Below are 27,989 nucleotides of genomic sequence, written 5' to 3'. Positions count from 1 at the left end.
GCTTCCGGGTCAGAAGAGGCCGGGCAACGAGATGGGGAAGATGGCGGCGGCCGTGGGCTCTGTAGTGACGTTGGCGGCCGAGCCAGGGGAGGACGCCTTTCGGAAGCTTTTCCGCTTCTACCGGCAGAGCCGCCCCGATTCCGCAGACCTGGGAGCGGTCATTGACTTCTCGGCGGCCCATACAGCCCGCGGCACGGGGCCTGATGCCCGCAAGGTACGGACAGAGGAGCGGCGCGCATCACCGGTCGCCTCACCTCGCTTTTTTGAGGGTCTTCACAGCTCACCTCATCTCTTTTCTCTGAGTGTTATTGAGTAATCCCCGGCCTCGGTGGGCACGGAGTTGAATTGTCCATGAAGAGTGACACTTTGGCGGTGAAGAGCTGTGCTGCCGGGTTACTCCACGCGGCCTTTCCCGGCTGCGGCCTCAGAGAATGCCTGGGAATTGGTGTTCATTCCTAACATTAACTGTTCGTTTACGTCTCTACTTCAGTTTGTGTAAAAGCCCATAAACCGTGTTCTTACACGGTAGGGAAGCGCTTTGCAGCTTGAAAAAAACAACCACCCGAGTATCCCCACCACTGAGAGGGATCGATTTTGTTAGTTAAGCCGTCGTCCATAAAATAGGTCCCTGTCGTCTCCGGACCTCTCAGAAAAGATTGAGATCATCTCTCCACGTTTGAAAGGAAAGGGCAAATGAATTCAAGCACTATGCATTATTTCTACCTTTCCCCACGTTAAGTAGGAAAAGTAACATAAAGGGGGACACAGGGAAAATTACAGTTATAGTATATAGTATGCATAATTTCTTTATAATCGCTGTTAACACTGAGGATCCCTTGGGGCGCCTGGGTGGCGCAGTCGGTTAAGCGTCCGACTTCAGCCAGGTCACGATCTCGCGGTCCGTGAGTTCGAGCCCCGCGTCAGGCTCTGGGCTGATGGCTCAGAGCCTGGAGCCTCTTTCCGATTCTGTGTCTCCCTCTCTCTCTGCCCCTCCCCCGTTCATGCTCTGTCTCTCTCTGTCCCCAAAATAAATAAAACGTTGAAAAAAATTAAAAAAAAAAAAGAATAATGTACATGGGACAGACCCTCATTCATCTTCTTTTGCCTGTATTTTGCTGCAGTATTTAAATACTTTTAGAATATAAGCCACCTGAGAAGAGGACATTGTGTCTAGCACACTATCTGAAACAGTAAGCATTCAATAAATACACTATGCATTGAATACATAAAAACTTCAGTATTTAGTTTCCCAGTTCAAAACAGATTGAAAGTCGCAAATTGGAAAAGAAAGTTGCTCTGAGAGTAACTGATGAGCAGTGGAGAAAGTGACAGCTAATAGGCAAGGGAAAAAGCAGAACTTTTTTTTAAACTTCGAGGTTTGGTTTAGCTTAGCATGGAGAATAGGTCCACAAACTTACTTCAACTATGGGAGTGTTGGCTGAATTACAGTACATTACTAAATATGGTCTGTTTAAGAAATCATTACAAAATGTTTAAAATAAAAACATCAGTACCTGGGAAAATTAGCTGGTTAAGACTCTCAGAGTTCCAGGTAGCCATTTTATTACAGAAACTGGTAATACATCAGCCACTTGTTAGTATTTTTTTTCTGGAAATCTCTACACTTGGTGAAGTTAATAGGATGAGAGATCCTGTCTTTTTGGAAGAGAACATTTGATGTATTCTAAGGCAAGCAAGATCCTAAGTTTATTATTAGTGGAAGAATAAAGGTTTTTGTTTTGTAAAGGTCCTTTAGTGACTGCATGTTGGATCCCTTAACCAATTTAATAAGGCATCTCTAAGATACTCTTATATGCAAAGAAAACTTCATGAGCCCCTGAAAAACTTAATTTCAAAGTAATTCACAAAGGCAAAAGCTCTGAGTTTCATTTTGAAGTTTCATCTAAAAAAGAATAAATATCATACATTCAGCAAACAGGGTTTCCAGTGTTTCACTGAAACGTTTATTCTGTCTGGTGAGAGCACTCTCCATTCTCTTACCCTCTCCTGCCTGATGTTCCTCATTGGTCTGTTTAAGCACCTGATGTTCCTCATTGGTCTGTATATAAGTGCCTCAAAAGCATTGATAGCCTGAACTGAGATGGGCAGCATTTTGACTAAGGGTATTTCAGTACACCAAACACCTTTCATGATTTAGAGTCTTGGAAGAAATCACAAAAGTGTGGTGTCATACAAAAAGGTAGTCTTGAAGGCCAAAATCAGCCTGCTTCTCATTTCTGCTTAATTTTATATTACTTTCTAGTGTTTGTTAGTGTATAGATGAGAAAACTAAGGCTCTAAGAAGTGACTTATTGGGGCGCCTGGGTGGCGCAGTCGGTTAAGCGTCCGACTTCAGCCAGGTCACGATCTCGCGCTCCGTGAGTTCGAGCCCCGCGTCAGGCTCTGGGCTGATGATGGCTCAGAGCCTGGAGCCTGTTTCCGATTCTGTGTCTCCCTCTCTCTCTGCCCCTCCCCCGTTCATGCTCTGTCTCTCTCTGTCCCAAAAATAAAAAACGTTGAAAAAAAAAAAAGAAGTGACTTATCGAAGTCTTGCATCAAGTAAGTGGTAGAACTAAGTTTAGGAGCCCAGACTTAAGACTCTGAATTTTGTCTCATACCGGAAATAACTTTAGAAATTTGAGATTCTCAGAGCTGACCTGCAAAGTAGCTTTAGCCCTCCAACTTCTGTTTCCTTCCTGTCAGGTGATCAGATCTCAGCTGAGTGTGTCTTCAGTCAGTGACCATGATGCACATAGAGCAGGACTTCAGCCAGTAAGCAAGTGGCAAGCCTATGGACTCCAAGGCTATCCTGGTGAGTGCAGCAGACCCCAAAAGATAAGATCATGTAATCATTTGTCTAATTTCAGAGCTGTGAAGAGAGTGGGGAAGAGTTGTAAGCAAGTATGCAGACAAAGAGTGAAAATAAACACGGAAATATTTCACTCTCAAACCCCTTTTAAATTCTGTCTCATCTAAAATTTCCGTTTATTTAACATTCCTGCAGGATAGAACAGGATTCAGTAGTGCCTACCTTACAATGCAGGAAATGACACCAGGTACAAATCAAAAATAAGGATGTTTACTCTAGGCTCCCTGCCACAACTCCAAGCACCTACTCTGGGAGAAGAACTGCTTTGAATGATAGATTAATTCATAGTGGTCACTCTAGTCACAAAGTGACTATGTTCTCATAGGGCCAAAAAAAAAAAACAAAACAAAACAAAAAACTTAAAATTTATTGCTGTCCTTAAGGCTGAGCTTTTGAAAAAAGTGTTACAGTTAATGAGATCAAAAGCCCTAATAGACTAAATAATCTAGCATTTTGAACTTCAGTAATGTTGGGTAGCTCACTTTACAGATAATGAAATTAAGATGGTAACGAAGAATGGGTAATGTTTTCATTGTTATTTTTTGAGTAAACTATTCCCAACATGGGGCTTGAACTCACGACTGCAAGCTCAAGAGTCATGTGCTCTACTGCTTGAGCCAGCCAGACACCTTTAATCTTTTTGTTAAGGATCATGGGGACATTGTAGTTGAATGATTATGAACTATTTAGAAATTACAGAAATGCCTTATTTGGCCAAATATATTTTACCTGGCATCCTTTTTCTTGGAGAGGACATAAAGTTAACATTGTATCTGTGATTTCAAATATGGATTAACAGCAAGAAAAAATCCTAAAAAGAAATACTAATTTTCATTGTACCACGGGCCAGATCTGTGTTACAGCTCTTACTACATTGTGATCACTGAAGTATTGGTTAATAACATAGGACAGTATTAACAGCTTCAATACTTCCTTTAAAAGACCTCATGCACTTTAGTTATGTGTAAAAGAAGAAACAAGGGGCTCCTGGGTGGCTCAGTTGAGCATCCAACTCTTGATTTCAGCTCAGGTCATGGGATCGAGCTCCATGTCAGGCTCTGTGCTGAGCGTGGATCCTGCTTAAGATTGTTTTTCTCCCTCTGTCCCTCCCCTGCTTGTGTGTGCATGCTCTTGTGCTCTCTCTCTCTTTCTCTCTCTCTCAAAAATAAAAGAATAATAATAAATGAATGAATGAATGAATGTCAAATGATGGCTTTATGTACAGAAGCACGGCTCTCCATGAGTTTGAGTAAATGAGAGCATGCATCACCAGCAGTCTTTTATGTACTTTTCTTGAAGGCTGCCTTTTACCTTTCAAGCTTACCTCCTGTTTTCAAGGCTGTGTTTCTCTGTTGCTATGCCTTTTTCCCTTAACAAAACGGGAACAAAAAGTTTGTTCAGACTACAAAGTTACCAACCCCACTCTCATTTTCTGTTGTCCAAATGGGTATACTTGATTTTAAGGTTTTCTAGGATTTCACATTAGCCACATTTTGTGAGTTGGTACCTCATTATGTCCTTAGAGACTTTATCTTCCCTGCCATTGTAAGCTGCATTTAATAGAAGTGTAATGTCCAGAACATGGGAGATGACAGTGTCTTCTTATTCAGGCTTGATCAGAAGGATTGTGTTTACTTCTGGATTCTGCTTGTTATAAAGGAACCTGAGCAACCACAACCTGTCCTTACAAGAATGAGCGGGAGGGTCATGAGTTTGAAGATTGAGTCTGGGGAAGAGTAAACCTGAGAGGGAACCTGACAGCATCCAACATTTGAAACGTTGCCATACATACAAAGGGCTGGTTAAGGCCTAGGTTCTGACATGAGGCTACCTGGCTTCATGTTGTGGCTCTAACCATCCAATATGACCTTGGGCAAGTTTCTTAATCTCTCTTGGCCTCAGTTGCCTGGTATGCAAAATGTATGAAAAAACATACCAGCTTTGTAAGGTTATTATGAAGATTAAATGTGAGTACATGTAAAGTACTTTGATCCATGCCTGGCACACAGGAAATGAGCATTAAATGTTAGCCTTAAAGCTAGAGGTATTTTTGAAGAAGAATAAGAAACTAATTTGGGGTTGCTCTGTGAGTCCGAACCTAAGATCAATATGTGAAAATTAAAAGGCAAAGTTTAACTCATTAAAGGAAATCAACAGTTGTCTAGAGTGGACTGCCTAAAGAGGTCTTTATTTTCCTGACACTAAGTCAGAGGTATTCTTCATTTGATATTTTGGGGAATGTTATAATCAATGCTGATAGATGGTAGGTTGTTGGGGTATTTTTCATATTTTTTTCCTCTCTCAAAATATTGACAATCCCCTGTCACCTCTGAAATTATTTGGAGAATTTTGCCTGTATGTGAAATGCAAAAGTGGTTTCCACGTTCAGAAACAAATGTTCTCACTCCTGTCCTCCAATTTTAGAGGAGGAAAAGCTCCTCCCATTCAAAGCCAGTCCCTTCACCTCTCTTTCTTTTTCTTTTTTTTGGGGGGGGGGCTTACCAAAAGATCCCACTTTCTTTTACCTCTTCCAGCTTTCAAAACCTTGCCCTGCTCTTTTCCTCTTTTTGTGTTCAACCAGTTCCTCTTTGCTGGTTCTTTCCTCATAATCTGTAAGCATGCTTAGGTCTTTCCAAACCCTACAAACCATAAATTTTCCCCTTAAATTCTTCATTCCTCTGTGACTGCTCCTCAGCCTTTGTTCCCTTCATAGCCAGGCTTCTGCAGGGCATTCATTGTCTGCATCACTGTCTCTGCTGTCCTGTCTCCAGGGGTTTCAGAAAGTACATAGTATGTGTTTGTTGAATGTTCAATGAATGGATCCTTACCGTGCATTGGATTCCTGTTCATTATTGTTATTCCTCGTTTATCCAGGAGAAAAACGACATTAGATTACTTTCAAGGTCACAGAAGATCCTTTCAGCACAGGTGCTGGAGGTATTTGCATCCTGACATGTGAGCAGATGTATATATCATCTTTCTTCGCTGTTCTGTCAGATTTCAATTGGGAGGCAGAAATCACACCAATTATTTTAACTGAGAGAATTTAACATAACTGTTGTTAGCCAGATATTAGAAAACAAAAAAGGCCAAGGTGGAACACTGAGATACCACAAAGACCGCTGTTGCAGAAAGGGATTACCACCTCTGTAAGTGATAAATGCCTGGTGCATTTGAGGAGTGACTTTTGGCATTTTCAATTCTAAGGTTTGCTTAGGGGTAACATGGTTGATAGTTGTGGAATATTTGTTTCTCTTAAGAATTTGTTTCTCTCCCCCCTTTCTCTAAAATTGGAGGATAGAAAGGAGAACATTTGCTTATACATGTGGAAGCCACGAAGCATGAGCAAAGGGTATGGGGCATAAATAATACAGTAATGGGTATAAGGATGTCAACAAAAATAAATTATCTAAATATAACTGATGGAGAATTTTCTCCTCTCCTTCTTTCCCCACCCATCTTTTGTGTAGGATTTATTTTTATCCCAAACCCCTTCCTCCCAGGTTACCAGTGGCACTGGGTGAAGCAGTGTCTTAAGTTATATTCCCAGAAACCTAATGTGTGTAACCTGGACAAACACATGACTAAAGAAGAGACCCAAGACCTCTGGGAACAGAGCAAAGAGTTTCTGAGGTAAGCGTTCGTATTCAGCTCAGGTCACTGCACATCTTTATAGGAACTACTCCAGAACAATTCAGTGAATGTGACTGACGTGTTTTCCCCTCGTTCCCATGCAAATATGGCACAATTATTTTCTTTCCCCTGGGAACATTTGGACAGACACTTTGACAGTTATATTAAACTGAGATCTGTTTTAGGTTCATCATTTATTTTTCTCTCTCAAAAATAAATAAACATAAAAAAAAGATTTGCTTATAACTTGGATCTCAAGTTCATCCTCCTTACTCATCAGCTGGTCCATTTTCATTCAGCTTCAGCCCTTTTTCTGCTTAAAGTGAGTTCCAGGGTCACCTTGCCGCTTCATTTCATAGAGCATGTGACTCTTAATCTCAGGATTGTAAGTTTGAGCCCAGCATTGGGTGTAGAGATTACTTAAAAAAATAAAATCTTTTTTAAAAAAATAAAGTGAGTTCCTTTGAAGATTTGTGATATTCTGAAAGAATTAACACTCAAAGCTATTGGTTTCCACTCTCCTAGATGAAGTCACTGCTACTAGCAGTTTTATGATGGATTAGTTATTCCTCTTGAGAACTAACATTTGCACCTTAATGTAGTATCACCATTTATTCATTCACAATTTTTTTTATTTTAAAGTAATCTCTATACCCAGCATGGGCCTCGAACTCATGACCCTGAGATCAAGAGTCACGTGCTCTATTGGCTGAGCCAGCCAGACATCCTATCATACCACAAATTCTTATTGAGGGTTAGGTGTATACCAGACATGAGGCTAAGCATTGGAGATACAAAGACACATAGGACAGTGTCCTTGTACTCAAGAATGCATAGTCTATGGCAGCAACTCAGTGTCAACAGGAATAATTATAAGGAAGCTTAGAAAGTATTATGATAGGTGTTTAGAAAAATACTGTGGGGGCCAGAGGGAGAAATAATTCCTCTAGGCAAGAAAGAGATGTCAAAGAAGAAAAAATCATTACTATTTTTTAAAATTTTTTCTTGTAACGTTTATTTATTTTTGAGAGTGACAGAGCGTGAACAGGGGAGGGGCAGAGAGAGAGGGAGACACAGAATCTGAAGCTGGCCCCAGGCTCTGATCTGTCAGCACAGAGTCCAATGCAGGGCTCAAACCCACAAACCATGAGATCGCGACCTGAGCCAAAGTTGGACACTTAAACGAGCCACCCAGGTGCCCTGAAAAAAATTATATTTTAATTGGGTCTTCTATCCTCTTTTTTCTCTGTTGATTTGAACTGGGTCTTCAAAAATGATTAGGAGTTTGCCTGTCAGAAGAGCAGAAAAGCTGTTTGGGGTAGAGAAAGCAGCCTAAGCAAAGAGGGAATATTCAAGGCAGAATAAGTTCTGTGAAATAGTAATACAGGATGTGGGAGTACAGTTCATATATTGATTCAACAAATACCTATTGGATTTCTACTGTGTGTCAGATACTGTGCTTGGGTGTTAGAGATTCAAAGACAAGACACAATTCCTGCTTTCAAGGAATTTGTAGGTTAGCTGATGGCAGAGACATAAACAGGTACAGAGATATAGTTTATAAGATATGGAAATAGCCATTCAGGTGGCTAGACTGGAGGTAGTTTATAAAAGGTGCTTCCTGAAAGTCATGGATAGAATTGGCAAAAGATGAAGCAGAAAAATTAAGGGCCAGATTGTAAAGGGTGCAGTGATGTAGAGCACTAGGTCTAGAGTCTGATCACCTGGGTTCACATCCCAGCTCTGCAACTTGAACTAGGTGTGTAAACTTGAGCAAGTTTCTTAACCTTTCTATGCCTTATGGTAGTCCTTTCCTCATTTAATAGCATGAGGATTAAACAAGAGAATTGTGAGAAATGTTTAGAACAGCCCATTAAAACCATTACACTGGTTTTGTGTGTTGTTTGGACTTAGGGTCACTAATAGTGCAGCTTTCAGAAATTGTCATGTTACTTCTAATAGGGGAAATAAGATTTCCTTAAGTTGAAAGGGGAAAGGAAAACTTAAAATTCATTGGTTTTCCTTTAACATCTTCTCGGTCTGCAGGCTATGGTAAAGTCAGGAGCAGTGGGAAAAACCATCTTAAAGCTTTTAATGGTATCTTGTTTAGAATTGAGAGTAAACTAAAGGAAGATCATGGTTAGAGTTTGCTGCTAAACCAGCCTGTGTTTTCAAGTAATTGATTTTTCTTTCTTCAGACAAATGACTGCAGAAATCCCAATGTCATCTTTTAAGATAGTTTAGATGAACCTCTTTAATAAATCATCCAGTAAACAATGGTGAGATTTTTTTTTCTACTAATTAGCTACTAATTAATTCTCTAGTAAATTAGCAAAAATTTAAAATGTGGTGGTCCTGTCTTCTGTTGTCATGGTTGGAAGAAATTGATAGTCTCAGACATTGCTGGTGGTTGAAAATCAGTTAGGACGCTAGTTCTCCTTCTGTCATTGTGTGATATGTGTTTCAGCTTCCTCTTCTGGGAAACAAAGGAATTAGATTGGAGAAGCCATTTCAGGTGGTTGGATTATAGTCACCTAGACAGTACATGCCAGCTTCCCCTGCTTTCCCAGAGCATATGAGAAAGGGAGAGGGTCTGTCATACAAGATTTCCCTAGAGATTTGGATTTTTGACCATAACATCCACATTAAGAACCACTGAACTAGAGGATCTCTAAGGATCCTTTCCATTTTAATCTTCTAGGTTTCTGTGGTCAGGGAAGAAGAAACTTTTTAAGTAGGAAATGAAGAAGAAATACTTGAACTTAGAGGGAAAAATAGATCTGTTCACAAAATTAGGGCACCTCAATTCTGTGTTTTGTTCAGAGTTTATTGTGAGTGAATAGCTAGAGATTCTTGCACAAGATTATAATAGGTATAAGCATCTTCATTGCAGCATTGTTCGTAACGGGAAATAATGAGAAATAACCTAAGTTTCTCTCAGCAAGAGATCGGGTTAATCAAGTATGACATACCTAGCAGTACAACGCAGCCACTATGCAGCCACTCAGAGATGTTAAATCTGACCCTATAGTAAATATAGTAGGGCTACAATCATAATAAATAAAATCATTTTTCAGCATCTGCATCACAGCCACCTTAGTCTGAGCCACCATCATTTACTGCAGCAGCCTCCTAACCTGTCGCCCTGTGTCTGTTTTCATGCCTCTTCAGTCTGTTTTCTTTTTTCTTTTAGAGAGAGTGGGAGCAAGGGAGGAGGGCAGCAGGAGGGGGAGAGAGATCTTAAGCAGGCCCCACGCCCAGTGCAGAGCCTGACCTGGGGCTCAATCCCATGACCCTGGGATCATGACCTGAGCTAAAATCAAAGGTCAGATACTTAACCGAATGAGCCACCCAGGAGCCCCTTCCATCTGTTTTCTAATTAGTATAGAAATCACATCACTTCTCTTATAGTTTCTGATCTACAGTACTGCAGTTCACCTTTGATACAACCATCCAGAGTCGACAAGGATGTCACAGGTTGAGGGCATGGTCTCCAAGCAAATCACCCTCACTTCAGACTGTAGCCACAAGTTTGGGAGATTCCCCAGGCTACCCACACATCTGACCAACTGGTTACAAATTCAGGGAAGTTCCCATAACCCTCTCAGGTTCATAACTCACTAGAATGACTCACAGAATTTAAGAAGGATTATACTTAGGAATTTAGTTTATTATAAAGGATACAAATCAGGATCATCCAGTGAATCAACATGTAGGGCAGTGTCTGGGAGGGTTCTGAATGCAGAACTTCCATGTCCTCTTTCCATGGACTCAGGATGTGTCACCCTCCTAGGAAGCTCTCCCAAACCTAGCATTCAGTTTTTTGTTGGAGTTTCACTACTTAGGCACGACTGAATTATTAGCCCTATGGTTTAACTCAGTCTCTAGCCCCCTACTCAGCCCCTTGGGTTTATTTAGCTAATACCACTTGACTAAAAGTCTCAACCCCTCTAATCACATAGTTGGTTTTCCTAGCCTCATAAGCTCATATCCTGAGTCATCACTTTAGTGTTAACTTAGCTGTGGTCCTAGGGCCCACTGTGAATAACAAAGATACTTCTTTTCCTCCTGGAAATTCCAAGGAATTTTTTTTTTAAGTTTTCGTTTATTTATTTTGGCAAAGATAGCACGCAAGCAAGGTGGGGGCAGGGAGGGGGGAGTCCCAAGCAGGTTCCAAACTGTCAGTGCAGAGCCTGGTGCAGGGCTTGAACTCAAGAACCGTGAGCTCATGACCTAAGCTGAAATCAAGAGTCAGACACTTAACTGACTGAGCCGCCACCCAGGTACCCCTGGAAACTCCAGTGATTTAAAAGCTCTCTCCCAAGAACCAGGAACAAAGGCCAGTGAAAATTTGTTGTTAATGCAACTCCATTATATTTAGAATAAAATCAGAAGTGTTTACCATGGTCTACAAGGCCTTGGTGATCCAGCCACCAGCCACCTCTCCAACCTACTCTCCTACCATTCCTTTTCATTTATTGTCCTCCAACTGTAGTGGCGTCCATGCTGTTCCCTTAAACACATGAGAAATGCTCAGATTCATTGTGTAAGCTGTTCCATCTACCTGGAAAGCTCTTCCCTTAGGTAACCAATGACTTCCTTCCTTTAGGTCTTTGGATCTCATCATCTTATAAGAGATGATTTCCTTATCAAGTTAAAAATAGTACCCCATTTTCCCTCACTCTTTATCTTCTTGCCTTCTGTTTGTTTTCTTCAGTGCATGTAATTGCCAATAAGTATTTGTGGAATTAGTGGATCCTTTCTTACATCGTTTGAATTTTGTGAATATATTATCTATTCAAAAACAACTTTAAAGAATAAGACAAGGGGAAGTACTAATTTAAATGAAGCAACGTTGCTTTATTCCTTAAGTTAGCTTTTGAAATTCTTTGCACCTGTTTTTGTATATGTGAAAGTTTTTTCCATTAATGTCCTCGGTGTGGACGCAGAATTAATCCCTTCTCCTTTTCTACTCCTTTAAAACTTTGTGGTGCTATTTATTATAAACATTTATTAGGGTGAATCCAGTCATCAAGCACTTCTCTCCACTACCGTGGCCCTTCCCCCGCCCCAGATTTTGAAAAGTTTGTAACCTTGATACCAACCACGGTTCTTTATATATTTTAGAAGGTGTTCTTTAAATATTATTTTAACTAAGTTGATATTCTCTCAGTTAGCCTGATAAAAACATGCTGAATTTGAGAAGGATCAATTGAAGATTGTATAGTATCTTCCCACTTTATTTTCATTAATTTGTTAACTTATCTACTTGTGTTTTTGGAAATACTTGATGCTAGCACAGATACGGAGATTAAAATTCACTCCCTGCCTTTGAGGAAGGGACTAATTAAAGAAGGATTTCAAGTACTTACATACAGAATTTATAGATGAATAAGCCATGTAAGTGAGTTGAGGAAGTTGCTGTGGGGGCACAGTAGAGGGAGAGACTGAAACTAGAAAACAGTTTCCCTGAAGAAGAAGGGAGGTTAAAGTGTGTGCAAGTCAGAAAAATCTGCTGTACAAAGAGTAGAGTAGAAGAGGAGAGAGAATATGACAGTAGAGAAAAGTGTATGGCCAAAGGCACAGCCATGAAAGATGGACCCTCCCTGTCCCCACAGGGAGGAATGCTTGGAGGTGAAACCAGAAAAGTGAGTTAGAACCACATTATAAGGGGGGTTGCATGCCTTATGGCAAAGTGTGGACTTTGTCCTATAAACAGTGGGAGTTCATCAAGATTAGTAACCAATTTTTCACTTTAGAAAGATACTTCTTATACCATGAGGAAAATGGACTGAAAATACAGTTGTTGGAAAAAACACAATTAAGAATTTAGCTTAGAGGCACCTGGGTGGCTCAGTTGGTTAAGCATCTGACTTCAGCTCAGGTCATGATCTCACGGTTCAGTTCGGTTTGTGAGTTCGAGCCGCACATTGGGCTTTGTGCTGTCAGCATGGATCCTGTTTCAGATCCTCTGTCCCCCCTCTCTGCCCCTACTCCACACGTGTACATGCTTTCTCTCTCTTCTCTCTCTCTCTCTCTCTTTCTCAAAAATAAATAAACATTTTAAAAAATCTAGCTTAATAATCCATGCACAAGATGATAAAGGTCTGGAAAAAACATTGTTAACAAGGCTTGCTGACCAAGAGATTATGCGAATCAAGAGACAAGAAGTTAAGGATTATCCACGGATAATAGGGCAAAACTGAGGTTTTTGTTGTGAGTTTTTTTCCAGTACTATTGATATAATTGATGTACATTTTATTAGTTCAGGGTGTACAACATAGCAATTTGATATGTGTATATATTGCAGAATGATTACTGTAATAAGTTAACAACAGTCACCTTACAGAGTTATAATTTATTTTTCTTGTGATGGGACCTTTAAGATCTGCTCTCTTGGCAAATACACAATACAGCATTGTTAGCTATAGTCACCATGCTGTACATTGCATCCCCAGCACTTACTTTCCTATAGCTGGAAGTTTTCACTTTTTGACCACATTCACTCATCTCGCCCACACGCACCCGTTCCTACCTTTGGCACCTTCAGTCTTCTCGGTTTCTGCAGGTTTGGATTTTTTAGATTCTGCGTATGAGTAAGATCACACAGTATTTGTCTTTCCCCGTCTGACATTTCACTTAGCACAGTGCCCTCGAGGTTCATGTTGTCACACATGGCAGGATTTCCTTTTTTATGGCTGAATAATATTCGTGTATGGGTTGTGTATCACATTTTCTTTATCCATTCATTCATCGGTGGACACTAAGGTTGTTTCTTTGTTTTGGCTGTTACAAATAATACTGCAGTTATTTATGTAAAACTGTAGAGGTTCCTCAAAAATAAAAAATAGGACTACCAGAGGGTGCAGCTGTTCCACAGCTGGGTATATCTCCAGAGGAGACGAAAACATTGTCTCGAAAAGATAACTCCACCTCCACATTCATTGTAACATTATAATCTAAGATTTTTAATGGAAATAGGATTAGAGGAAGAGAAGAAGGAGCAGAGACAATCCTTAGTGTAGTTTAGAGATTCATGTTTCTGAAATGCCTGTGGAGTATCCAGGTAAGTATATCCAGTATCCCTCTGGAAACATGGAACTGAGTTTAGGAGTGAAGTCAGAGAGGGAGATGTGGGGGTTCTACATAAAGACCATAGTATAGCATGGTACGTGGCTGGCTCAGTCAGTAGAGTGTGCAACTCTTGATGTTGGGGTCATGAGTCCAAGCCCCACATTGGGCATAGAGTTTACTTTAAAAAAAAAAAAAAAAAAAGACTAATGAAGCAATGAGAATGGATGTGATTGTTTGTTTAGTGGAAAACATACAGAGAAAAGAAAGCCATTAGCTCTAGAAAGTATCAGCTTGGGTTGGGGGAATGCTATTAGAAGTCAAGACAGGAAAATGTTTCCAGAATAAAAGAAGGGCCAACCATGTCAGTAGGCCTAAGGACAATTAAGTGGTGTACTTGAAATTAAGAAACTACTTTTGGTGGAGTGGTGGAAGCAGAAGTCAGGTTGCAGTGAGGGTGGCCACTGTGCAGTCCTTTTGGGAAGGTTCGATTGTGAAGGGAAGGAGAGAGGTGGGGCAGAAGGAAATGGGACATAGGCAGGGTACTCGACTAAGAGGTTAAGTTAAGAAGATGCTTGTTGTTTTTTCTTAAGTATGTGGAAGTGTTGAACGTTTCTGCAGATCAAGAGAAAGACCAAAGTGCAGAGGAAGACTGGAAAATAGGAGCAGAAAGGTGATGAATGAAGGAATGTCTCTGAGGCTGTGTCAGGGAAATGGGAGGCAACATAGGTGTAGAATTGGCCTTCGAGGAAAGAATTAGAACCCCTGCTGAAACCAGGAGGGAGGGAAGGACAGAGTAAAGATTATGCAAAGTTTAGAGGTGTGGGAGAGAAAGCTCAAAGTTGTTCACTGGATCTTTTGCTCAGGCCTCTGGACTCTTGTCCTCAAAGGGTGTAAGAGCAGGACTCACAACTTAAGATGGATGCTGAAGGTTTAGAACAGAAGGTAGATTAACTGAGAGTAAATATTTGCAAGATAGCCAAACAGTGTTGGCAGTCCAGATGGAATTAACTGGATGTCCATGTTCAGGGTTTGACTGTGAGGTTTAGGTTGAGAAGGGAGACAACTGGAAGCACTCAAATTCTGAGAAAATGGAGTTCTGAGAACAGGAGGTGAAACCTTAGGTTTAATGGATGTGAGAGACTAGGAGAGGAAGAACAGAAAGTTGTTGTCATGGAGGGAAATATTCAGAGTTAGGAAGGACACAATTTCCAAGCTTTTAAAAATGATTGAAAAAAATAAATACCTGTAATAGTATTTTATCAAAAACAGCCTTCAGACCTTTTCTGCCCTCAGACGTTTACTTTCACAACGATTTGCTAATGTCCCTTGAAGCAAGGAAGAAAAGACCATGCCAGTGCTTAGTTATGACACCCAAACTCCCCACTGCACAACAAGTGGACAGGCAGGACAGTCCATTTTCACCCAGTTAGGTACAGTTGAAAGCGGCACCATAGAATGCCAGCACGTACATAAAGCACTTAGCCATGACAGGAAATGAGCAGACTGCTGTGTGGGCACATTGACCAGGGGAGAAGGTGGCCAGCTGACCCATCCATCATGGGTGCCTGGAGCTGCAGCAGAGGCAGGGAGCGGAGTGTGTTTGCTTTCAGTGAGAACCAGTAATCAAGGTCATATTTGGTTGAAAACATTCTTTTAGATAATTGGATGAAGATTTAAAGTTAGGTGCCAGCATACCCCTTGCATTCCTTAGAGTGGATGTGGCAGCTCTGTTGGCACCAAGCCTTCTTGGCCTCCTTTTGGACAAGTCAGGTTTAAAAAGAAAACAGCCCACCCCCTTTATTAATCCATCAGTATTTCCTGCTTGCAAATGATCTGGGAGTGCGTTAAACTTGGTTTTGGCTTTAAACTATTCACAGTGCTTAAGGGTGAATATTTTGGAATCTTTGTTACCCAAAGCCCACAGGGACCAGAATGTCACTAAGTAGTGCTGAGACAGGAAGTGGCCAGTGTTAGCCAGTAGTGCTCTCACATCTGCAAAGCTGGTCTTATAATTGTTGTGACTTTCCTTCCAGACATTCCTTCAAAGACAAGAATTGAAATTGTGTTCTCAGAAGACAATATGAAATCAAGGGTGGAATCATATACTAACTACATGGGTCTAACACATTACACAAAATGTGTGTGTGTGTATGTAATTATCCTCACAATGGCACACTCAGTCATCACAACTGTACTTTCACTGGACAAGTTGGCTTTTTTTTAAGTTTGTTTAAGTTTTTGTTTTTGTTTTTGAGTTTGTTTATTTGAGAGAGGGAGAGAGGGAATCCCAAGCAGGCCCTGCACTAACAGTGTGGGACCTGATGTGGGGCTCAGTCTCACAACTGCAAGATCATGACCTGAGCCAAAATCAAGAGTTGGATGCTTTGCCAACTGAGCCACCCAGGCACCCCTTACTGCACAAGTCTTTAAGCCTTTTTTTTCTTTTTTGTTATGTGGCCTGGGCTTAATGCTTTTATACACTTACACCAATCCCCCCAAGTAATACGAGGCAAAACCCAAAGCCATCCTTATAGTGATACAATTAAGGTAGAAAAGAGATGTTCTTTTGGTTTCCTAAAACAGGAAAAAATTGTGAAAGGTATATCATAGAGGGCAGGGCGCCTGGGTGTCTCAGTCAGTTAAGCCTCCAACTTCAGCTCAGGTCATGATCTCATGGTTCGTGGGTTCAAGCCCTGTGTCAGGCTCTGTGCTGACAGCTGAGCCTGGGGCCTGCTTCAGATTCTGTCTCTACCTCTTTCTACCCCTCCCCTGCTCACACTCTGCCTGCCCCTCTCTCTCTCTCTCTCAAAAATAAATAAAAATTTTTTAAAAAGGTACAGGAGGATTCTGGTCATGTTTGGTCATTACTATAATTTTGATAATTTTACTAATACCATAAATCTTTGTTAATTACAATAGCATATACCTTGAATCTTTTGATGGAAACGCAGCTTGTTGGGGCGCCTGGGTGGCGCAGTCGGTTAAGCGTCCGACTTCAGCCAGGTCACAATCTCGCGGTCCGTGAGTTCGAGCCCCGCGTCAGGCTCTGGGCTGATGGCTCGGAGCCTGGAGCCTGCTTCCGATTCTGTGTCTCCCTCTCTCTCTGCCCCTCCCCCGTTCATGCTCTGTCTCTCTCTGTCCCAAAAATAAAAAAAATAAAAAACGTTGAAAAAAAATTTTTAAAAAAAAAGAAAAGCAGCTTGTTGTTGCCATATCAGATGTCTGAAATACCATCACCCTCTATATTATTTTTAGAGCTGCATTGTTGTTATCTTTATTTGTTCAGATTGGTCTAGTTTGGGGTTTGGGGTTTTTTTTTTAGGTTGTTGGGGTTTTTTTTTGTTTTTTATTTTGTTTTGTTTTTTTAAGTTTATTTATTTTTGAGAGGGACAGAGTGTGCTCAGGGGAGGGCAGAGAGAGAGGAAGACACAGAATCCAAATCAGTCTCCAGGCTCTGAGCTATCAGCACAGAACCCGAGATCATGACATGAGCCAAAGTCAGACTGAGCCACCCAGGCGCCCCTAGTTTTGGGGGCTTTTGTTTGTTTTTAATTAATTTCCCTGTATTTTATTTTTTTTGGAGCACACGAGTCAGGGTGAAGGGCAGAGGGAGGGAGAGAGAGAATACTAAACAGGCTCCAACAGCACAGAGCCCAGTGCAGGGCTCGATCCCACAACCCTGGGATCATGACCTGAGCTGAAATCAAGAGTCCAATGCTTAACCAGCTGAGCCACCCAGGTGCCCTGGTCTAGTTTTTGTTTTAGTTGTTGTTGTTTTTAGTGTTTATTTATTTTAAGAAAGAGAGAGTGGGGACGAGAATCCCAAGCTGACAGCACAGAGCCCCACACAGAGCTTGATCTCATGAACCATGAGATCATGACCTAAGCTGAAATCAAGAGTCTGACTAACCAACTAAGCCACCCAGGCACCCCTGGTCTAGTTTTAGTATAATAGTATGGGTTTCTCATCAAGAATAAAATGATCTTTTATTGATCTAGAAAGATGGAAGGTATTTTGTTTTGTTTTTTATTTTTGGCTGAAATAGTGTTTCCCAAAGTATGGCCCCTGATTCATCAGCATCAGCATCACTTTGGGAACTTAGAGATTCAGATTCTTAGGTTCCACCCTAGACCTGCTGAATCAGAATGTGTAGGCCTGGGCCCAGCCATGCAAATTTTAGCAAGCCCTCTAGATGATTCTCATGAGCATTAAAATTTGGAAACCACTTGGCAGAAACTAAGTGGCATACACACTGATACATCAGATTCACTTGAGTCCAGAAATAAGAGGTCGTTCTTATTTTTCTGTCTCAAGTCTAGTAAGGTAGATTGTATTCTCCTGGGGGATCATTAGGGAGTTCTTTTATCTGTACCTTTAGTTGAAGACACATAGATAGAATTCAGGTTGTGTTAGTAACTGTGCATTCCTTTTTTTTTTTTTGTTTCAGTTTTTAGCTTTTACATGTAGAAAATTTAAATAATGTATGGTCATTCTGCATGATAACTGTTCATCCCAGATAGTGGCAGTAACTGGCCAAGCTTACATGTTGTTTCCCCTAAATTGTTACTAGTTATCCATTTTTTCTCATGCCAAGTGTCCCTGAGACCTTACCTGAGTTTGGTGATTCACCAGCAGGGCTCACGATATAGTTGTCTTCATGGATAGGATTTATTCCAGTTCAAAGAATACAGAGCACAATCAGTGAAGGGAAAAGATGAATTGAGCAGAGTCCTGGGAAAACCAGCCTCAAGCTTCCAGGGTTTTCTCCCAGTGAAGTCACACAAGGTGTGTTTAATTCCCCCGGTAACAAGTTGTGACAAATTGGAAATGTTGTCTACCCGGGAAGCTCAGTGCCCAGGTTTTGACTAGGGGCTGGTCACATTGACAGTCTCTGTCTGACATATATCAAAATTCTAGACTCCCAGAAGGAAGCTGGTGTTTAACGTAAACCTTATTATTTTGCAGAAAAAGTTTAGGCCCAGTGAGCAGCAGTTCTGGGAACGGTGTGAACCTCCCCAAATTCCGAGTTCCAGATGCTTGCCAATGACCAGGCCTTTCAAAGGATAGCAGTCAGATCTGCTGTGTTTCTTTTCTGCACTGCTGTCCTAAATAAATCAGTGTTCCATTCCTTTTAGCTGCTGGTCTTGATGTATATCTGTGTCATGGTGTCTTTCTTAGAATGTAAACTCTGTGAGGACAGATAGCATCTATTCTGTAAACTCTGTCAAACATCAAGACGAGTGCCACTTACAGTGTAAGTCTCTAATAAATCCTTTGCTTCTGCTCATGTCGTATGCGTGTATTGCCCACTGCTCCACTCCCTGTTTAAGTGCTGGCCATTCTTCAATGCCTTGTACAACTCCCCTCTGCCATGAAGCCTTAACTGATTAGACAGCTAACTTTGAGCTCTCCTTTTTTCTTAATTCTATTGTCCCTCAAAGTCTTGTGATGTTCAGTTTAGTACAGATTTTATACTGCCTTGAATTTTCCCCTCATTTTTTCTTCTTATACTTATCTGTCATCTCTTGTCAAATATAAACTCCTTAAAGCAGTTTAATCTTTTCTTTTTAAACACGAGTGGTTTTGGGACCAAAAAAATTCGATCAATTGATGGTATAAATCAAATAGGAAAAAAAAAACTAAAATTACTAGGACTAGCATTCTTGCATTTTTAGGTATTCAGAGGTAAATCAAAGAAGCTTCTTCCTCTTTAGAAAAAGAGTAGATGAGATGCCTGGGTGGCTCAAGTAGGTTAAGTGTCCAACTTCAGCTCAGGTCATGATCTCGCAGTTTGTGAGTTCAAGCCCTGCGTCAGGTTCTGTGCTGACAATTCAGAGCCTGGAGCCTGCTTCGGATTCTGTGTCACCCTCTCTCTCTCTGCCCCTCCCCTGCTTGACCTCTGTCTCTCTCTCTCAAAAATAAATGAACATTAAAAGAAAAGGAAAAACATAGTTAATCCCATAGATTTGATGAGACAGGATGTAATTGCAGGAAGTGCATCTCTCTGTTTTACAGAAACCCCCTGTGTTTTGAAATGGATGTCCGGAACCAAATCAATTACAGTGGTCCTTAATTGTTAGCTAAGCCTCAATTATCTAAGCTGTTTTATAGGGTTAAAGAAATCTTGTTAAACCAGTTATTTTTGGTTGTATACTATATTTTGCCAAACTTTCTCCCCCAACCTATAATTCTGGGAAGCCACCATCATTAGACATAGTGATACCTATGATTAATCATACCCCACTTTTAGCAAACCAAATAGAACATGCTCTGTTAGCCAATTTTTCAATTACCCATAGTGTCTGTGGTCCCATTTCCAGTGGATGGGTAAAAACATTTCTGTTGTTATTCTTATTTTGTCATTATTGAGATGCCAGAGACTTGCCACTTAAAATTGATCCCGTTCAGCAGAGGATTTAGAACAAAGACTAAAAATGAGAGATGCTAACATGTTTTTTTAGTGTTATTATATTCTTGTCAACTCATTTGTCTTTTCTCATTTTTCCTATCAAGATCTTGGCCAACAGCTTATACCAAGGAAAGCAGATTTACTCCAGGCAGAGGGACTTTGCTGCCAATTGAGGTGAATAATTCAATCCTCTTTTGTCCCTAATCTTCACAGGCTTAAGGAAGTGAATAAACGGAGACCCCGAAGTTTACTAGAGAAGTTGCGCTGGGTGACCCTAGGCTACCATTATAACTGGGACAGTAAGGTATTCACATTTTCTTGCTAATTCCATTGTCTTCCACTTTTTACACTCCTTGGGCTCAGTGATTGGATTTCTCCCTGGCCACTATTTTAAAGTATCAGATTATCCATTTGTGCAGGGATCTCTTTCATCTGTCTCTTAAAATCCTCTTGATAACAGTATCTCAAGAGGAATGAGTAATTTTTCCCAGGATGAAATTTCTTCTTCAAATGCCCTTACGTTACATTATTTCATCAGAAGTCATTGGTGCTCTAAGTACATTTCAGGGATATAGATTTTTCTTTATTGTATTTAAGAACAATTCTCAATTAAAATCTTTATTTCCATTATTGTTTAGTGTTTGTTGAGCCTGTATTTTCTTTTTTTTTCCGTCAAATAATTTAATACATGTTGAGATATGTTTATAGTTATAGATATATCTTTATACATTGTCTTTGTCTACTAGAGGTCTTTAAGCAAAAGCACTGATTTTAATAAATTTGACAGCAAAGAAGATCATCTAGAATTGGTAGATGATTTGACTTATATACTTTGAGTGATTGTGTGGAAAATACATCATTAGTTAGGATGGATATGAACCCTGGCAATTTCTTTTTTTTTTTTTAATATGAAATTTATTGTCAAATTGGTTTCCATATAAACACCAGTGCTCATCCCAACAGGTGCCCTCCTCAGTGCCCATCACCCACTTTCCCCTCCCTCCCACCCCCCAACAACCCTCAGTTTATTCTCAGTTTTTAAGAGTCTCTTATGATTTGGCTCCCTCCCTCTCTTTTTTTTTTTTTTTCTTCCTTCCCCTCCCCTATAGTCCTATGTTAAGTTTCTCAGGATCCACATAAGAGTGAAAACACATGGTATCTGTCTTTCTCAACATCACTTCTCATCAGGGAAATACAAATCAAAACCACACTGAGATACATTCTCACACCAGTCAGAGTGGCTAAAATGAACAAATCAGGAGACTATAGATGCTGGAGAGGATGTGGAGAAATGGGAACCCTCTTGCACTGTTGGTGGGAATGCAAACTGGTGCAGCCACCGTGGAAAACAGTGTGGAGGTTCCTCAAAAAATTAAAAATAGATCTACCCTCTGACCCAGCAATAGCACTGCTAGGAATTTACCCAAGGGAAACAGGAGTGCTGATGCACAGGGGCACTTGTACCCCAATGTTTATAACAGCACTTTCAACAAAAGCCAAATTATGGAAAGAGCCTAAATGTCCATCAACTGACGAATGGATAAAGAAGTTGTGGTTTATATACATAATGGAATACTACTTGGCAATGAGAAAGAATGAAATATGGCCTTTTGTAGCAATGTGGTTGGAACTAGAGAGTGTTATGCTAAGAGCCTGTATTTTCTACATGATACCTATTTGGTGTAAAAAAAGGAGCTCCATATACTTCTGGTGTACTTTTCCATGAACTCAAAAAAGACACCTTTGCCTGCTATATAAGGTCTGAGCAAGACACAGATGGGAAAAAATGTCCTACAGTTAACAAAGTTCTCTTTTCTTAAAGTACAATTTCCTTTCCTGACTTCTCTGCTTCCAAAAGTTCCTCCTTTATCACTGGCAGCCTGTCTCCAGGAGATGTTTGCCACCAAGTGGAAGGACTAATTCTTAGAATAAACTGAATAAACAGAATGGTATAGACCCATCTTCCCACTAACTAGTTACTTTCTAAAAGCTCCATAGTTTCAGTGAAACCAGCTTATTAACAAATACATTTAACTGCTCAAAATAAGGATAAATGTTGCTCAGAAATGTTCATGATACAATTCTTACTTTCAGTGATGCAGATTCAGTGGAAATATAGATATCTGTGTTTGGGGAAATAGCCTGTGATTCTTTCTGGCTTAGCCAGCCCAGGATTGAATATGAATATTCAGTATTCAATATTGAATAGGATAGTGCCTACCTCATAAGGTGGGTGTGAGAGTCAGAGGCTCAATGCCCGCATAACAGCAGTGCTAGGCTGTTCTGTGTGCAGTTAAATGCATTAACACAGTAAATGTTAGCTCATTGTTTTTTATGATGTTATTTTTATTGGTGGTACTGTTATTCCCCCAGGACTTAAAGGTACTCTCATTTACTAAGAAAAATGTGGAGTGAAAAATTACCAGAAACTAAATGAGTAAGCAGAGAAAAGTGGAAGAGACATAAGAAGACTAGTGGATAGACAGTTTGGATGGAGTTAGAAGCCCACAAAGGCACTTCTTTGATCACAGCACAGCCAGCCTTGTGTTGGAACAGCGGCTCTGAGTAGTTGATCTTGTGAAGGACTGAAACTTGAAAGGGTGGAGAAAATCCCTTAAAGTTCTCTTCAAGAATAAATAGGAACTCTTATTTACAGTTCAGGAAAAGGAGAAGGAAAAAATAAAAGAGAAATTTCAACTGAGGAGACTTGGCCATCCATCAAAGACTTATCACATCCTTAACCTGAAGTTAAAGCTCACTTCTGGCCAAAGTAAATACATTCTCTCCAGAGCTTTGCTACAGCTGGGGTACATCAGGACACTCGCGGAGATTTAAGACAAAAGTGGGTTTTCTAATCATTTTGACGTTGATTGGGCAAAGGGCGATGTGAGAGCAGCAGCAAGACAAAGGGGATTGGGGCTGCTGCAGGCTTACCTCACTGGGGTAGCCCTCACCCTCGTCTACCACCTTGATGTGCTCCTGAATTGCTGGGTTTTGGAGAGAAAGAGTCTTCTGGCCTCTTTTTTTAAGAGAAGGATATTTGTGATCTTTATGTGCTAAAAACAGTTCAGAGAGATGAATGCTGAAAATTACTTCCATTTTAAGGTCCCGCCTTGACCACGGTATAAGTCAGTTTCAGTTCCAAAGTTTTGAGCATGGCATCTCGTCAAATTGACCAGTGAAATTGGCAGTAGGCCATATATGGGCTGAAGGTCCTAAAACCAAACTGGCTATCATATTTGAGTTGCTTTTTTTTTAAATAAGCTTTGTATTTTAGAATAGTTTTAGATTTGCAGAAAAGTTGAAAAGATAGTACAGAGTTCTCATATACCTTACACCCAGTTTTCCCTATTATTAACATCTTAAATTATTATGGTATCTTTGTCTTACCTAATGAACCAGTATTAATACATTATTATAATGGTGAAGTCCATATTTCATTCACATTTCCTTAGCTTTTCATTCAATTTTCTTAGATTTTTTTTAATGTTTATTTATTTTTGAGAGACAGAGGGTGAGTGGGGGAGGGGCAAAGAGAAAGGGAGACACAGAATCCAAAGCAGGCTCCAGGCGCTGAGCTTTCAGCACAGAGCCTGACATGGGGCTCGAACTCATGAACCGCAAAATCATGACCTGAGCTAAAGTTGGCTATTTAACCAACTGAGCCACCCTGGCGCCCCTCAGTTTTCTTAGTTTTTAACTGATGTCCTTTTTCTGTTCCAGGACATCACATTACATTTAGTCATCATGTACCTCTTGGCAGTGACAGTTTTGAGTTGCTCTTTTATCTTTTTTTTTTTTTTTAATGTTTATTTATTTTTGACAGAGACAGAATGCGAGTGGGTTAGGGGCAGAGAGAGAGGGAGACACAGAAGCAGAAGCAGGCTCCAGGCTCTGACCTTTCAGCACAGAGCCCAACGCGGGGCTCGAACTCACAAACCGTGAGATCACGACCTGAGCCGAAGTCGGACGCTCAACCGACTGAGCCACCCAGGCACCCCGAGTTGCTCTTTTATCTTAAGAGAATGATCCTATTTGGGATTAAAGTATACCAGAGAGAGACATAATAATTGTTTCATGTATAGACTCCATACAGGGTGAACTTGTTTAATTTATCACTGCATGACATGGTGCCTGCCATGTTATAGGTGCTCAGTATTTTGTTTTTCTTTTTTTTTAATGGCTTGTTTATTTTTAATATGAAATTTATTGTCAAATTGGTTTCCATACAACACCCAGTGCTCATCCCAACAGGTGCCCTCAATACCCATCACCCACTTTCCCCTCCCTCCCATCCCCCATCAACCCTCAGTTTATTCTGTTTTTAAGAGTCTCTTATGGTTTGCCTCCTTCCCTTCTCTAACTTTTTTTCCCCATCCCCTCCCCCATGGTCTTCTGTTAAGTTTCTCAGGATCCACAGAAGAGTGAAAACATGTGGTATCTGTCTTTCTCTGTATGACTTATTTCACTTAGCATAACACTCTCCAGTTCCATCCACATTGCTACAAAAGGCCATATTTCATTCTTTGTCATTGCCAAGTAGTATTCCATTATGTATATAAACCACAACTTCTTTATCCATTCATCAGTTGATGGACATTTAGGCTCTTTCCATAATTTGGCTATTGTTGAAAGTGCTGCTATAAACATTGGGGTACAAGTGCCCCTCTGCATCAGCACTCCTGTATCCCTTGAGTAAATTCCTAGCAGTGCTAGTGCTCAATCAGAAGGTAGATCTATTTTTAATTTTTTGAGGAGCCTCCACACTTTTCCAGAGCGGCTGCACCAGATTGCATTCTCACCAAGAGTGCAAGAGGGTTCCCATTTCTCCACATCCTCTCCAGCATCTATAGTCTCCTGATTTGTTCATTTTAGCCACTCTGACTGGTGTGAGGTGATATCTCAGTGTGGTTTTGATTTGTATTTCCCTGATGAGGACTGACATTGAGCATCTTTTCATGTGCCTGTTGGCCATCTGGATGTCTTGTTTAGAGAAGTGACTATTCATGTCAGGTGCTCAGTATTTTCAATGTCTCATTATAAGATTACCGGATGCCTCAAAAACAGATGGATAAATCATGCTGTGTTAGAATTACATGTAAGTTAGATCATTTTAAAGCGGTAATTAATTTTCTGCCACAGTTTCCTATTTTCCTGAGATCATTGTTTATTTTTCTTATTTTCCCTACTTTTATCAAAGAAATACTCAGCCGATCATTATACACCTTTCCCTTCTGACCTGGCTTTCCTCTCAGAGCAAGTAGCCGCAGCCTGTGGATTTCAGGGTTTCCGAGCCGAGGCAGGCATCCTAAATTACTACCGATTGGACTCCACTCTGGGAATCCATGTAGACAGATCTGAACTAGATCACTCCAAACCCCTCCTGTCTTTCAGGTAAGCTGGTTCCAGGGATTTGGGATTACTGCCTAAAACTTCATTCCTTTTTTAAGGCATTTTTAAGCTAAAATAAATAAATAAAAGCTATAACTTTAAGAAATGGTTGGATTCTCTAATCTTTTACTCTTGGGCATCTTAACAGTGTTATAAGTAAAATTTGCCTAGTCCTTAAGAGTAATGACCAAATTACAGTTATATTTCTGTTTAAGATGTGTGGAATCTGCCTTTTGTATTGACAGGTATCGTCAGTGGTGTGTGGAATAGGCAGTGGAAGGCTGTAAGGCAAAGTGAGCGACCTGTTTGGACTAGGGAAGAGAAAGCACAGAACCCCGAGTAGTTTACTCACCTTGTCTCCCTAAACATACATGAAATTGGGCAGAGTGCTACACCTGTATCTCACAAATAAAGTGCCTGAACAGAGTCTTTTATTAATTGTCCTATCTTTAAAGTGAACAAGCATGATAAATATAGTAAAGGACTCAGTTTATTGGAAGGCTTAAATCTTGAAAGTGCATCACACAGGGCACCTGGGTGGCTCAGTCAGTTAAGCATCTGGCTTCAGCTCAGGTTATGGTCTCATGGTTTGTGGATTCAAGCCCCACGTCAGGTTCTGTGTTCACAGCTCGGAGCCTGGAGCCTGCTTCAGATTCTGTGTCTCCCCCTCTCTCTACGCCTCTTGTGCGCATTCTCTCTCTCTCTGTCTCTCTCTCTCTCAAAAATAAATAAACATGAAAAAAAATTTTTTTAAAGTGCATCACTAAAATTTATATGGGTAATACTAAAATTTTTAATCTACTTGTTTAACTGCTTTAAATTTTATTTTGCAGCAGTACTGTGGGCTATTATAAGTGTAAGCAGCAGATCATGGGTTGGTCACTTACACAAGCCAGAAGAGAAGGGTCTTAGCACAGTTTGAAAAGGATGTGCAAGCAATAAATATCAAGCTGAAATTAGAAAAAAGGACAGTTGGCAATAACTTTCCCAACCACGGTTAGTAACAGAAACTTACTACTGTGTATTGTTTTACTTATTTTCTCGTAGCTTTGGACAGTCTGCTATCTTTCTCCTGGGTGGTCTCAAAAGAGATGAAGCCCCCACGGCCATGTTTATGCACAGCGGTGACATCATGGTAATGTCAGGTTTCAGCCGCCTGTTGAACCATGCAGTCCCGAGGGTCCTCCCAAGTTCTCAGGGGGAAGGCCTGCCTTGCTGCCTGGAGACGCCTCTCCCAGCCGTCCTCCCCAGAGACTCAGTGGTAGAGCCCTGCTCTGAGGAGGACTGGCAGGTATGCACCAGCTACTTGAAAACAGCTCGTGTTAACATGACTGTCCGACAGGTATTGGCCATAGACCAGGACTTCCCTTCGGAACCCACAGAGGAGAAGAAAAGAGACATCACCACAGAAGGTTTCTGCCATCTGGATGATGAGAATAGCCAAGTAAAACGAGCAAAGTTAAACCCTGACAGCTGAGACTTGGAGAGCCCGTTCTTTTGCTCAGGCAGGTCTTAAGTAAATGACCACACTTTTTGTATTGCTGTAGACTTCAGCACCAAGACAAGCCAAAAACAGGGAAAAACTCATCATCAATCACACTGTTGCCTTGGAACCCATCCTGAAGAGGAAAGCAATTCATCACTCTGCTCAGAGACCGTTTGCTATGGTCCAGTCTGGTTAGGTGTTGGCACTAATGTACGTGAGAAGTCCAAGGAGCTTTGACCTTCCAGAACAGCCCTCTCAGCCTCTGCCGTTACCTCTGGGGGAGGTAGAAGTGAGTTTCCACATTAATGGAGCTTTATTAAATACCTCAGATTTTATTAATGGGAAACATAACGTTAAGCCCCTGCCACTACCCCATCTGGTGATTTGTGGTTAGATTGTGCTTCCAAGAGCCAACTGTTCGCCTCCCTTTCATCCTACTAGCCATCCTCAGAGTCTGCGATTTTCTCTTCCAGCTTTTCTGGCCTTCACAAAAGAGTCCTATACACATTAAGATAGCGGAACTAGACATCTCATCTCCTAGAAAAGAAATCAATCATAGTTGTCTGTCTTGCCTAAAAGATAAAGTATACCTAAATCCAAGGAAAGGGGAATAGGAGTTTCTCCGGATTTCTTTTAGGTCTAAACTCTTCCTGTTGACTTTTTAAATGCAATTTTAATTGTTGGACTAAAAAAGCCCCAAGGGTGTTCTGTAACTGTTTTCTCCATGAATAAACTTCCTCTATTTTAAATTAAAGATCTGTATCTATTTTTGAGGGTTAACATATCTGGGATTCGTTTTTTCCTATTTTTACTTGCTGCATTGTTCATGCTGTAGAAGCCCTCCAGCTGTTTCTGCCCTATACCATCCTGCTCTGCCCTTAGTATTCTTTGTGACTGTCACACAAGAGAGAATCTGTGTTGATATTCCAGTCACTGCTGTCTTTTGTGATTGTGGACAGCTTGGAAAATGCATGAAGCACCAAGTGTTAATCTTTGTGCCCCCAGCAACTTGAATCACAGTACCCTTAGCTGAGTTGTTCTCCATTTCTCTGGACTCCAGACCGCCGTTTCCTCATTCAGAGATGAAGATAATATTTACCACCATCTTCTAGGGAATATTAATATT

General features: G+C 40.7%; 1 protein-coding gene across 2 annotated transcripts; it reads left to right on the top strand.

The window, feature by feature from the left end:
• The first annotated feature begins 3 nt into the window (after positions 1 to 3).
• ALKBH1 (alkB homolog 1, histone H2A dioxygenase) lies at positions 4 to 27,617 on the top strand. Of its 2 annotated transcripts, none has more exons than XM_040477859.1 (6): positions 4 to 214; positions 2,704 to 2,812; positions 6,373 to 6,502; positions 20,200 to 20,290; positions 25,187 to 25,380; positions 26,425 to 27,617. In XM_040477859.1, the coding sequence occupies exons 1-6, from the start codon at positions 32 to 34 to the stop codon at positions 26,852 to 26,854; spliced, it is 1,137 nt and encodes a 378-aa protein (XP_040333793.1). In that variant the 5' UTR covers positions 4 to 31; the 3' UTR covers positions 26,855 to 27,617. The 2 variants fall into 2 exon arrangements, with proteins under 2 accessions (XP_040333793.1, XP_040333792.1); XM_040477858.1 differs by having other exon boundaries at positions 6,340 to 6,502.
• Positions 27,618 to 27,989: the final 372 nt, after the last annotated feature.

The sequence above is a fragment of the Herpailurus yagouaroundi genome, unplaced genomic scaffold, assembly GCF_014898765.1.
Source record: "Herpailurus yagouaroundi ecotype Mexico unplaced genomic scaffold, PumYag 141, whole genome shotgun sequence".
In the NCBI taxonomy this organism is placed as follows: domain Eukaryota; kingdom Metazoa; phylum Chordata; class Mammalia; order Carnivora; family Felidae; genus Herpailurus; species Herpailurus yagouaroundi.
This window is presented reverse-complemented; position numbering and strand designations above follow the sequence as displayed.